Source organism: Motacilla alba, chromosome 3 (assembly GCF_015832195.1).
Source record: "Motacilla alba alba isolate MOTALB_02 chromosome 3, Motacilla_alba_V1.0_pri, whole genome shotgun sequence".
Classification (NCBI taxonomy): Eukaryota; Metazoa; Chordata; class Aves; order Passeriformes; family Motacillidae; genus Motacilla; species Motacilla alba.
The window spans coordinates 20,689,935-20,704,275 of NC_052018.1; the positions used below are offsets into that span (position 1 = coordinate 20,689,935).

General features: G+C 38.3%; 1 protein-coding gene across 1 annotated transcript in view; it reads right to left on the reverse strand.

The window, feature by feature from the left end:
* Positions 1–14,341, reverse strand: part of ERICH1 (glutamate rich 1) — a 72,164-nt gene that overhangs the window by 42,192 nt on the left and 15,631 nt on the right. Inside the window, exon 3 of the mRNA XM_038131978.1 lies at positions 533–667. Within this exon, the coding sequence (XP_037987906.1) occupies positions 533–667 (135 nt within the window). The remainder of the gene's footprint in view (positions 1–532; positions 668–14,341) is intronic.

The following is a 14,341-nucleotide window of genomic DNA, read 5'->3' on the forward strand; positions in this document are numbered from 1 at the left end:
TGAAGTTATATAGTCACAGTTTCTCATCAGAAAGCCTTTCAACATCAAAGGATTGATGTGTCCCCCTACCAACTCCAATGATGAATACTTGTACAGAGAGACGCAAATTTGAAAGGTTGTTAAGCCTTTACCCAATTCCTCAGAACATCAAGGGTAGATGTAGTAAAACAGTTTTATCTAACATTTATTCTTAAAAATAATATGACTGTGTGCAGGCACTATATGAGTATACATGTCCCTTGAGTGGGAGGAGCTAAAGACTTAGTTCTCAGTTAGGTTCTACATAACTTCAGTAAGATCTGTGGCACTGCATGGCTATCACCAAATGCTGAATCTAGTCCAGAAACCCCAAACGATGGAAATGAACCCATACGGAAGCACATCCTCGTTCTGCTTACATTGCAAAACAGTGACACCCACTGGCAGCAATGGTTTAAATGCTTTATTATTGCAGTATGAATCTACTTGATAAGAGCTGCTAAGAAGTTTCCCTTCTGAAAAATTAATCACAGTAACAACCATGCAAACTTACCTGTTGAGTCAGCACTACTGCCAGAGTTTTCAGAAACTGCATTACTAAGGGCATCCGGAGTAACTGCAACATAACCCTCTGGAGGAAGATCCACTGTGTAAACTCTTCTTGGAGACGTAACTGTATCATCATTATCTACAGAAAAGAAAATCCAAAGTATCTGGCTCAATATTGGTCTCACTATGGATTTTCTCAAACTTTTTCCCAATTACACCAATAAGTGATCTTGAAAATCCTTACAGAGGGTCAGCTGAGGAACACTGAAATTATCCTATGACCAAGAGAACTGCATCAAATTTCATAGCTTCTACAAATAATCAAATACTCCACAGGTTAGTTGTTTACACCAGAAACATTTTTTTTTTTCTATTGTATCAGGGAAATCTTATCCCCTATCTTCAAAAGAAGCTTCCACTTACAGTGATATTTTAAGAGAGACTCTAAACATTTTTCCCCCATTCAGCATGAGCAGACTATTTCTTTAAGAACACAAAAGATGGATGGATGGATGGATGGATGGATGGATGGATGGATACAAGCTTATCAGGAAGTGACAAAAGCAACAGAGAAAGAATCACAAAACTGCGGTTTGCCCATTTGCACACTGTTTAGTCACAGCCTATACTTCTCTGAAGGGTACAAAGATAAAGGAAGTTTGAAAGTCACACTTGACTAAGCCTCAGCAGTGCCTGCCCCAGAGGGCTTACCTCCTTATCCTGCTCTACTTCTTTCTGGGGCAGGAGGGGAAGTGCCAAGGGCCAGCTTTCCAACTATTTCATTGCGTAGGAAACTATTTGTGTTGATGGCAGCAGTCTGTTTTTGTATGATTTGTTTCCCCTTTGAAAGGTATTTAAAAGTACCCACAAGAGAAGCAGTGGAAAACTCATTTGTTCACCAGACAAGAAATGACAGACACATCTCTGCTCCATTCACATCAAGTCAGACCGTATTTCTGCGCAGAGTAGTGACAACAACAGAGATTAACCACAGTGAGAAAAAAAGGCTTCCCAGAAGGCCAGGATTTCAGGATGTCTCCAGATGTTGCAATGTAGTTTTAGATGGCTGAGTGCAAAGTTTTTTTTTAAATTTTGGATTGCTGGGCTTTTTTGGTTGTGTTTGTTGTTGTTTTGTTGGGTTTTTTTTTAACACTCAGCCAGCTCCATAAGTCAGCACAGACACAGCACTAGCATTCTGTTTCTGGGGGCAATGCATCTCTTTAAAACACAGAGCAAGCTGTTAAAATAACATACAATAAAAACATTTCTGCCAGGTGGACACAATCAACCTCCTTACACTACAAACTTGTTTGAAGATCCCAGATGAGCCAAGTCGATCATCAAGGTGCAGCTATGTGCAACTATGGTTGGAATAACTCCTAAATATTTAAAATGGGGCTGCATGTGAGAGATCCCTAATGAGAATTACTTCTATATTTCTAATATGGAATTTAACTATGCACTGACATTTCTCAGACAGCCTACTTCAAAAAAAAAGTACATTCCTGAACAATCAAAGTACTTCTGAAAACACCACCATTGCTTTAATCATAAGGGAATAAATTTGTTTTGAAAATGCATTAGAAAAATATAATCTTTTTCTTGAATGAGCCAGAAAGTTTCCAGTACTGATAATACTTACTTAGAGGGATAATAAAAAGAAAGAAATAACTACTAGAGAAAGACGAAGAGCAACTGTACGCTTCGGAAAAAATCCCTTAAAAACTGACATGGGATAATTCTTCAGCAGATCCTTTCCATGTAGATGATGCCAAATCATTGAACTAGCAGTACCTGCATTGACTTTTTTCTCCCCCATCCAGGTTGATTAATGATGAAGTGCTAATTAGTGACAGTTAAAAATTATAAGGAAGTACAAATGTTTAAGTTATTCCCTTCTGAAGCATTTCAAGTTTTCCCTTTTTTCCATTTTTATTTAGGTTTTGTAAAACAAAGATGATCAGGAAAACACTAAACTTAATTTACAATAGCCTTGAAAAATTGGAAACTTTTAATCATATAAGCAGTAACTATATTGAGATGATAACCTCCCAGGCAAAATAGTTACACATAACAGAATTTGAGGGACCATCTGTAACACACAATCCTAAAAGAAACAAATCCTTCTATGGAAATGAATGATGACTCAAGACTATATTTTTTATTTTACTTCTTGCTTTAAATGGGAATCTCCAAATTACATATTTATTCACACCAGCTGCATCTTCAAGAAGCTTGCAGGCTCCTAAATCAAGAATTAGTCTTCGCTAATCTTGCACAAGTGTGTCAAATCAAACTGTTACCATATCTACACCTGGATTTTTGTAGCCTGGGGCCAGAGTATCCTTGGGCCAAGAAGAGATGGGTTGGCCAAACATAAAGTCAAACATCGCTGCAAAGAAAATGGCTGAGCTTATAAAACTGTGACATGGAGAGGGTTTTTTGATAAACAATAGCAAACAGATATTAGAGATATTAAAGAATCCTCCCTTTTACTAGTTAAAAGTCATTAATCCCATTTCTGAAGTTTTATTTTATTGGAAAAAGCAGCTCCAACAGCTAAAGGTCATTTACAATGCCCCAAAAAGAGTGAACATTTTATTTCAAGGCAAACCAAGAATACAGAATAAATGTTTTCAAACTATCTTTCTTCTATTCATGTTCCCCCCACAGAGATCCACAGCATGTAACTCAGTATGGTGGCTTGTGCACAGAGTAGGGAAAAGCATCTACACCATGCCATTACCAACATTACATCTCCAAGCATTTTAGTTGCTTGGCCAGCTATGTTATCTCTTTCTTACCACAAATCAGTATCAGATCTTTTTAGAATGAGCTGAAGGTAAAGCTTCCAGCCATACAGAATTGTCAACTGCACAGTCAGTCAGTCATCTCAGGGAGCCACTGTATTTTGTTAAGTTTATTTTTCAGCATCTTTTAACTATCCCCTACTTGTAGCTCAGAATGGTGGCACATAGCACTAGCACAGTTTCCAGACAGACTGAACACCAAGCATGCTCAGACACAGACACGACCAGAGCACATGTTCATAGTCTTGGTCCTTAGCTTGCTGTAAGACTAAACCCTGGACGGAGACTGAATCACTTCGAGGTTCTGTGCTGGGTTGGCCCTGGCTAGCAGCCCAACACCCAGCCAGATAGTCACTCTGCCCTCAGCAGGCTGAGGATGGGGTGATTCACAATGGGGCAAACAGGACTAAGAGAGCTCATGGAACAACAGCAGGGAGATCACAACTACAAGAATCCTTCCTCACTGGCTCTTTTCACTCCCAACTTCACCCCTATTTCCTCTCACTGCAGGTTATACCCAGTTCCTTCAGAGAGACAGCAGCAAGAAGGTGGGGATAATGTTTTGAAGTCTCTGCTATTCCCTCCTTTTCCCCCACAGGGGTTTTCCATGGGCTGCCATCCTTTAGGAACATGTACTAAACAACAGAGTACCTTCTCCTCCTCTGACCCTAGCATTTCTACTGTTGCCACTCCTTTTAGTTCCTTCCTGTCTTGGGATTGTTTTCTCATTTCTTAAATAAGTGTCCCCTAGGGTATCCCTGCCTCAGCTGTGGGCTCAGTTGTGCCCTGCAGTGGGTGGGCTGGAACTGGCTGTGTCCAGCACAGGGCACCCCTGGCCTCCCCTCACAGAAGTCCCACTGCCAGTGACTGGACACCAGGACCAAGTTTTTCAATCAAAACAAAAACTTTGTCTTACTTGTGAAGTGCTTCTCTGCAACTCAGAAAGCTTTGATAACTCACCCAAGTTTAAGTTCCCACAGGGCAGAACTCATAAGAGCAAACAGAGAACCCGAGTCAAGCTAGAAAATCCTGCAGCTCCCTTTCCCCCCACAAACAACTGTAAGTTAGCCTAATCTTACCAAGATTGTGATCTTTTCCACAAAATTACCCCTTGGAAACACCCAGTTATCACTTCTCCAAACAGATGGAAAGAGTTCATCCCCAAAAATAGCTCTTTATAGAAAAGCACAGTGTCCTAGTTCTGGCCAGGACAGTTAATTATTTTTTACAGCAGCCAAGTGCAGCGGCACATGCCTGTAGTCACAAGTTGCTAGGTAGGCTGAGCCCACCTGAGTACTTGATCCAGGAGCTCTGGGCTGCCCTGCGCTGTGCCCAGAGGACATGGCCAACACACCAATGTTACTCAGTACCACCTTAGGTCACTTACAGGGGCTGGGGAAAAGGGACTCTTGATTCCAAGAAAGGTGCTCCTTTCCAGTCACAGGGAATGCCTGTCAGGCAGAACAGCTGTTTGCCACTGTTTTTCAGTGTCCTGGGCTGGGGTGAACATTTTGCATGTCAATCACACTCTCTTTTGTACATTATTGTTATTAGCATTGTTGCTGTTACTGTTTGTTTTCTTATCTCATTGCTGTTTCCAGTAAACTGTTCTTATCTTCACCAATGATCTCTGCCTTTTGGCTCCCAGTGGAGAAGGAGAGGGGAGCAGCTGATGGTTTTCTTTTTAGTGGCAGTACTAAATTTGGGAGTTCCACTCCTAAACCATCCTACACAGGAAATGAGGAATTGATGCTGAATCAAATACAAGGTCTGAGTAGTTCAGTGTCATATCCTCTACTAAAGTCATTATTGATAACAGGCATTTTCTGTGCAGTGTTAGAGTAGGTATGACCAGGACAAAAATAAGGCTTGAATGAGGTCTGTTATCTCCCCTAAAATTTTGTATTAAAGTATGATTTTACTTAGTACGTAAGCTAGAATATGACCCTGTTACAGCTATTTCCCATTTTTACTGCGTACAAGTGAGACTATGACCCCAAAACTCTGACAATTCCCAAGGAACATATACACCTCATTATCTGTACACAATAACTTTCCCCTTCATTGACTAGCAAGACAAGCATCCATAAAGACATGACACACGACATCCTGGGCAAGAGCTGTCTCCTTCAAAAAGCTTCATAAACTGCAGTCTACCAAAGGTTGTATCAGTGACTATCTTTACATACCTTGAGTGTCCTCCTGAACTGTAGTACTGAAAAATAAATACTTTTCCTGTTGATCAATGTGAACACATCAAAATATCCTTCAATAGCATGAACAAATCCAGTGAACCTAAATATCCACCCATTCCTCAATGTACACTCATTTTTGTTCAGACAATATCCAAGTTCCTGGACATCAAGCTATTTCAGTCTATAAGGTACAATAAAGTAACCTCAGGGACATATAGTGCTACATTATGTACAACCTCAGTTGCCAGGCTTAACACAGCCTTGTCTTCCAGTCTCACACACACAAGAGTGCTTCCAGACAGAAGCTTTTAGTCTTCTGCACAATTGGAAAGTATGGTCCTTTTCCTTGGAGGGTGGAACTCCTACTGCTTGACCACAGTTTTCAACAGTATTCTCTCTCACTACCGAAGTTACACTGGGTGGAAACAAAAGAAAAGAACAGATGCTAACAGTCACTATAGACTCCACTGCATTATCCTTACTTTATTGGAATAAACAAGGGCAGTCACTCATGGTACTTCTTGGTAGAAGATGAGATATACATTCTTTCCAAAGATTCTCCATACTTTTCTAAATACAAAAAAAAAAAAAAAAGTTTTCTGAATGTCTTTCAGATAGCCAGTTATCTCCAACACACTGTTATTACTGTCATATATTTTATTAGTACCAATACATGTAACAGAATGCTGAAAAAGCTTTTTCTTCTGCAGAGAGGTGTGAAATTTTATCATTCTGAAGATGTCTGCTATTCTTTACAGAAGGACAAATTCCCCTCTTTGCCAAGTAAAATGTCAAAGTTTAAAGTTCTATTCTAAATTGCACAATTACATACATTTAAACAATAAAGTGATAAAAGAAAAGTCTTTTAATAAAGAGATACATGTTGTCCTTTGGCTCAGAGAATCCTTAAGCAGCAATGTTGGAGAACATTGAGGGGAAGTAGTACAATACACTTATTCCAATCCTCTTTTTTATAATAGTGATGGGTCACAACATTGTGGAGACAGCAGTACTGAATTTTTTGATTGACCTTCATTTCTGATACTTTATTTGTGGTTTTTAGGGCATGAAGGATACTAGACGAGAGCACTGAAAGAAGAAAATGAAATGAGAAAATCCTCAGAAGTACTTCCTCATCATGGTGTTTTCCTTCCACTTGTCAAAAACCAAAAACTTCAAAAGGAAACTGAGGCCAATAAAGACATTTTACAAGGCCTAAACTTGGGATGGGAAATTAACAAAAAACCAAGGAACAAACAACATTTATTTCCCTCACTACCTCCCATATGTACACTAACTCTTATATTTAGTTTATTTTTTAGACACGAAGAAAGGCTCTATTATAGCTCATTTTATTGGAGACACCACTTACCATTATAACTCAGTTTCACTACATTAGGAGTGAATGTTTCACTACATTAGGAGTGGCAGACATTTTTTGTCACAGAGAAAAAACTGATTAAGTACAAATCCTTCTTACTCTTGTTCTCACTCATGATTTGGGGAAGATGCTTTTGCTTTTTACCTATGAACCATTAAAATATCTACTTTTCCTTGGAAAAAGTAATGAAAACTAAGCATAAAACAAAGTGAGACTGAAGCATGGAAAAACCACTGATCGAGGAAAACTTTTCAGATGTGAATCTGACTACAAGCAGATGGTGGAATTAAAATTTTGCTGTTTTCTGAAAGTTGAATACAGGAGGTAATGATGAAACAAATTATACAGCTAAATGGTATATGTGTCCCATATATGCCCTGGTATGTGACTATATGCCATATTTTGATTAGATGTCGAAGATTTCTAGCTGTATAAACAGGAACATAAAGTTATCTTAATGTTATGCAGTACCCAGCTCAATTACTTCTCCTGCTGCAGATCTTATTTGTTGAACACACTTCTCAAAAGCCAAACATATCTCTGTTAATCAAACCTTAAAAAAAAAAAATGCAACAACACTGAATCTAAAAGGCCATGCCTAAGTTGCAATTATTTAATTATCCTCACTGATTAAGTGATTTCGTCACTACTGGAACGTACCTGAAACAAGACCAGAAAATAAATAGATGCACTCATAAAAGCATACAAAATTTAAAGTTTTAAAGCTTTTGCCCCTCTAAACTCACACTTTCTATTCCATAACTAGAAGTTATTGGTAACAGTCCCTTCTCATTTGTGTAAAAAACAACGCAAAGCACAAAATATTATAGAAAGGTATTTGCTCAGAACATAGTTCAGTACCAAGCTCACATTATGAACATTGCCACTTTTCAAACTGTTAGAAGGTAGAGTTGATAGGAAACTCAAGTAGAAAGTAAGCTTGTGCAGCAGCAGAAAATATGGGATTTGACTCTGAATAACTATGATTTTGACAATAGCAGTGTAAGTGATGAAGTCCCCAGTGTCAACTGGAGCAGGAATGGTGTCTCACACAACCCGTTTTGTCACCAATGCATTGAAAATGATTTCAAACAAGGAGGCAAGGTGGACAGTAGGAATGCTTTACACAATTATTGTGCTGCAGTTCAATTCAATTTAGTACTATCAGCCATCTCTAGGTGAAACAAGGCTATTTTATCAAGTTCTTAAAAAAGCCATTTTTCTGTTTCCTTTACCAAGACAATTAGTTTTCCTGCAGTTGACTAGTTTAGGTTTAGAGCTTGTTAACACTTAGAACTAAAGCTGGCATTTTCTCCTCTACATAGGCAACTGCTACACACTGTTAGATGAGCTACTGACAGAGCTCAGTTAGCAGCTCACAGAAGCCTCACAGAGGCCAGCAGCTCTCCCTATGACAGCTAAACTGCTTGCAGTGAGCATGTAGAAGAGGAGAAGGATTTAACATATATACATAAAAACACTGGAAAAGGAAGGAATCTGTCTATCAGCAGCAAACAACCCCTCCAAAACCCACAAAAACATTGCTATAGGAACTGAACACAACAAGAGAACTGTTTCTGTCACAAACAGAAGTTACAGATATTATACACACAGCCCACTCAGTCTGAACAGAGAGAAGGGGTTTTTTTTGTTTGTTTGTGGGATTTGGATTGGTTGGGTTTTTTAGTCTAGGTTTTGGAATTTTTTTTCCTTTCTCCCCTAAACCCCAGATTTCTACGCTCCCCTAAAGCACATAGTTATACTGGCTTGTAAAACTGGCTGGGCACCATTTTTACCAGAGCCACCAAGGGCTGGTATCTTCAAATACTCTCCTCCTGGATACATCTGTCCCATTTGCACAGCATAACAACACTGTAATATACCATGCAATGAGAGAATTTTTAAACCCTTGAGAAAAGACTATAAGTGTGTGAGACAACACTTTATTGTATAATAATTATAATCTCCATTGCTCTTTAGCTTATACACAATAGACAGCTTTTCAAAGTAATTAACTAAAGCAAAGCTGAATTGTTTAGCAAGTCTCTAAAATTGTTTATTGCATTAAGTACAGCTAGAATTTAATTTCTCAACCATAAGCACTTCATTAATTTGATCAACTGAAAGGCAGGGCAGTTCATGCATATTTTTAGACAAGTTTTGTCTTCTAGACATTTCTGTCACTAGCTTAAGTTCTCTACAGTAAAATGGCTGCAGGAAGACAGGATTTGTAAGATGAAGGACACAGTCCTGGTGTCCTAGTGATGATTTAAATGCAGTACACCAAAAGCATCAATAACTTCAGTGGAACAAATAAGAAGAACACAAAATAAACACAACAGCTGTACTGAATTTTGACATGAATTCGTCACATAGGACAACAGTGCTGGGATAGGTCACATCTGCTAAGACATTCACATTTTCATTTAATTAGTAAGTGGTAAGTTGTGTTTTGTCCATTTATATAGCATAACATGGATTACAGCTTTTTTAGAAAATTAAAACCTATTACTAGCAACAGCTTAGTAACATTCCTCACTATTTCTTACTTAAATAAATGAAGGAGAAAGAAAGTTTACGTTTTCTCCACAAGATCCAAGACTCTTGCTAGGCTCCCTGCATTTCAAATTCCTTTTTCACAATTAGGGAAAAAGCAAAAATCAAAAGTGGCAGAGCATGATTTATACTGACATATATTTAACTTGAATGCAATTATCCTTCTTCAGCAACTCTGAAATTTTCATTTTTATAAGAAAGATGCTAAATACTGATCATTAATTCTGAGTCTTATAAAAAGTAGTTATAATTCTGACCAAGAAAAAGGTCAGAGACTAAGAAGGCCATTTCCTTGTACTAGGAACGGCTGAGGGAGCTGGGCCTGTTCAGCCTCAAGAAAAGATGACTGAGAGGGGATATCATCAATGTGCGTAAGTATCTAAAGCATGGGGTGTCAAGAGAACATTTCCAGGCTCTCCTTGGCTGTGCCAAGCAATAGGACAAGAGGCAGTGGGCAGAAACTGATGCACAGAAGTTGCACCTGAAATCAGGAAGAACTTCTTTACTGTGTGGGGGACTGAGCACTGGAACAGATTGCTCAGAGAGGTTGTGAAATCCTGTGCCATGCGCTCTAGGACTCTGCTTGAGCAGGGAGGTGGGACCAGATGACCCACTGTGGTCCCTTCCAACCTGACCCATTCTGTGATTCTGTGAAAATGCCAATTCTACAATTACTAAATCTCTAGTTAGAAGCATGCATGCTGCTTTTGAATACATACTACAAAGCTATTAGAAATAATTACTGAGGTTTTAAATTATTTTAAAATATCAACAAAAAAGTAAAGCAATCACAGAACTGCAGACCTCATGAGAAACATTTTCCACTATATTAATCCTGGTAGCTAGTAGATCTGGCCCCAAAGGTCAAAAACTAACAAAACCAATTCTCGGGACAGAATTTAGCCAAAGCCCATAACCACGTGAACAATTTATATTTTGAAATGCTCAGTCTTTTGCCTGATACATTTTTTTTTGTGATACAGCAAGCTTTAAAGCATTTTTAAGACAATATATTCACAAAATATCCTTTGTTTAAGGAAAATTTCTCTTATTACAGGAGCTTTCAACTCTCTATTTGCTCTCTTTTAATGCTTTGCCTTCCACAAGAATCAGGTTCACTACCTGTGTGGAACTTTAAAGTGGTTTAAGGTAATAAAGATGGTAATCTAGACCCTCTTTAATTTCATGCTGAAGCAGGAAAAAAAATTTATTACATCTTTTGAAATTAAGAACTATAGCTCTTGCAATGGATGAATCAAGTTCCTCAAGGGGGGGAAATATTTAGAAAGTCTTTTCTAATTCTTCTGGGGGATAGGAATCCCTACTTTGGTTACACTCATTTTCTTATTAAGTATTTTGGTACAAAAGGGAAAAAAGTCTGATTTAGGACAACTGTAATCCAAAGGGAAGGTATATCTTACTATCTATGCCCTAGAATTAAAATTCTGCACACAGGCAAGTTCTTTGTTTTGGTTTGGGTTTGTCATTTGTTTGGTTGGTAAGCTTTTTGGTTGGCTGGAGGTTTTTTTTTGGGGAGGGGGCAGGTTAGTAGTTTTTTGGGTTTTTTTTTTTTTTGTATGTTTGTGTGGTTTTTTTTTGTTTTGGTTGGTTTGTTTCGAAAAAATCCAAAATTTCCTTTTTCAAGTAAAAAGATGTGACTACTCTTCTTAGGGATCCAGAAGAAGCATGACACCTCCACATGTTTTCTCCATGCCTAACAGAACTACCACCTTCCTGAAGAAAACACAAATACCATTCAAAAGGCCTCTCTACACTTACAAAGGACAGTGTCCTTCAGAATTTCCCTTCCATCTCAGTTATTCCTGGTCTTATTGTAAGCTTTGGTTCCAGAACTATGTGAGGAGCTTTATGGGATAATGCCTTCTGATACCAAATTGTTAATTATCCAAAATTAATGAGAACCAATCATTAACACAGATCCGGATGTTCCATCTTCTTAAGCATCTGAACTTCAATCTGGTCTCAAAAAAGGCATGTAAATGCAAATATTTACAGGATATAAAAGTATGATCCTAAAAGCCTGCATCTGGAAGGACAATAGAGACATGCCCATAAAGGCAATGCTGCAAACTGCATTCCAATAAAGATCAGAATCTCACAGATGGAAGGTGGTGGCAGTTTAGCTTAGACAAATTGGTTATGATATTTCTCAATCTGAGAATAACTGCTAAAGGCAAATAAGGACATTGTGATGAGTTTTACAGTAAAATCTATTATTTAATGCTAGACTTAAGACTAAGTCAGTTTATTTCAAAAGAAATCCTCAACTGTTTATTGACGCCAGATAATTTTAGTAGTATTTTGTAGGACTGAAATAAGAAACTTTCAAACTAGGAAAGAGTTAGTATCTACAAAAAAATAAATCCCTTATTTTCTACTGCTTCTTTCAATTAGCCATCTTTGACTACTGCTACTTAAACCATCAGCTGTCTTGTAGTTATGCCCATAATCTTTGGTCTGTAAGTAAGAAGTCACTTAAAACAGTTTATGATCAAAAAATTCAATCAATGCTTTTATGTTTTTCTTTCACCAAGGCCACAGAGTTTATAGCTCAAACCTTCTACCTATCTCTAAACATGTACTTTCAGTGTCCAATGCTATAAAATCACCACATGTAAGTGCAGGAGCTTGCTAAATTTAAATAAAATCATAACCAGAAAAGAATGGTTGTGTGTTGGTTTCCTAGATGGATAATTGATTTATCTTTTTTCTTATGAGTTTATCACTTCAAGGCTTCTTTTTCTTTTTTATTTGTTTAAGTACTTATATGTTGAACCTGAGACAAGGCAGAACTCTTTCTATACTACTGTGGTATTTGCATGCCTCCAACATAGACAAACTCAGTTATAGTTTGCTGTTAATTTCAAAAACAGCCTGCTATAAAAAACAGCCTGTTGCTCTGCTGTAAAAATTCTAAATATAAACCTGTTCTTTTTACTCCATGTGTCCTATTCCATAAGCTATATTTTCCCTGTATTAGGATTCCAAATAAAAAGTCTTTCTTTCATTACCTTGAAGAATATTGCAACAGGAATCAGGTATAAACAAATCAGAGGAGTTATAAATCACAAGGTAAAATAAATTCTCCCCCTCAGCTCCCATTTCAGTGGGAGTTTTGCCCTAATTTATAAGGAATGGTATAAGTTCACTACAAACAAAGACAGTTTTAGCTTAAGAAATTACTCTATAGTTGGGTGTAATTAGCACACCTTTATCATAGAGCAAATAAATAGCCTGTTACTTGTTTTGAAAGGACCATTAGTTACCAATGCTATCACATATCATTGTACAGAATAAGTTTAATGCTTTATCAACCTTTTGAAAATATGCTTTTCGTTATTGACTACACAAAAGAAATACCAGAATTACTAATCTTGAAAACCAAATGGAGTATAAAACATATAGAACTACAGAAGTTGAAACTTCCATGCAACCTTGTATTACAGTAATGGTGTGCTGGTTTTGGCTGGGGTAGAGTTAATTTTCTCCCCAGTGGCTGGTATGGGGCTGTGTTTTGGATTTGTGCTGAAAACAGGGTTGATAATGTAGAGATGTTTCTGTTATTGCTGAGCAGGGCTGGCACAGAGCCAAGGCCTCTCCTCCTTTGTGTACTGCCATGCTGGTGAGGAAGCTGGGAGTGAATGGAAGGAGACACAGCTGGGACTGGTGATCCAAACTGACCAGAGGGATATTTCAGACCAAGTGATGCACACACTGACACAGACTTGACATACTGGCTTGACCTCAGACCTGCCTTGTCACTATTAACTTGCCTGGTGTCACTGGACTGTTGGTTGAACCTGATTACTGTGAACAGACCTGCTGCTCTTTGCCAGGCACTGTGGGACTGCTTCCACAGTGATGACACAGCTCCTGTGCCTACCTTGTCCCAGCTAGCCTTCCTTCACCTTCCTTTTGCTGCTCTCCCAGACACATCTGAGCTCCGTCAGGTATCCTGCCACATTTGCTCTGTTTTCTGCCTGCCAAAATAAGCCATTCTTGTGCTTTGAGAGGTTATTCTTGAACCAGCTCTTCAGAGCTCCTTTGCAATTCAGACTAATCCTCTCATTAATTCTACCAAGCAGATCCCTGAACAAGACAAACATCTGTTATTATGTAGCACACAGTTCTAACCCTACTAATCATTCTGCTCACTTCTTTCTGGACATTACTCTCCTGCCCAGACCACATCTACAACCAGCTCTTCCCTGTGAGCGAGTAAGGATAGCTGACCATCTCCCCCAGAGAAAGCTTTTTATACTCTTGTGAAACATATCCTTCTATTTCAAGCCAGTTTAACAGCCTTATAGTTATGGAAAAATCTGGTTTTCGATGAATACAAAGCAATTCACATTCATTCTATACTTGTGCACAGAGCCTTTTACCCACAAGTAATAGCACAGCTACCTCATTTTCCAGCTCCATCTTTTGGCACTCCATTCACATTCTACAACTTATTGGAAAAAAAAAAAAGGACTTTTACTTACATGTTCAAATATTCACGTGCCATGCTCATTGCATAAACACACACAACACAGTGCTCTTTTCCAAGGGACTAATATAGTCTCTGAATCAGTATTTGCCTTCAGATGGATCTGCGGTCCCCATGGGGTTTCTGTCGCAGCATGAGGGCAGGATCATGTATTCCCACCTATCTTCATCTGCATCTCTAACAGCTGAGCAGAGCTATACCAGTAGAAGTAATTTGATCACTATTTAAGAGACATTATATCAAAGACAGTTACAGCTTATACTGAACTTTCATACTTGCTTTTTCTAAATGCTGCATCCAAGCATACACCAAGACTATTTCTTGACTTTCATAGGACCTCAAGTGTTCCAGGTATTAA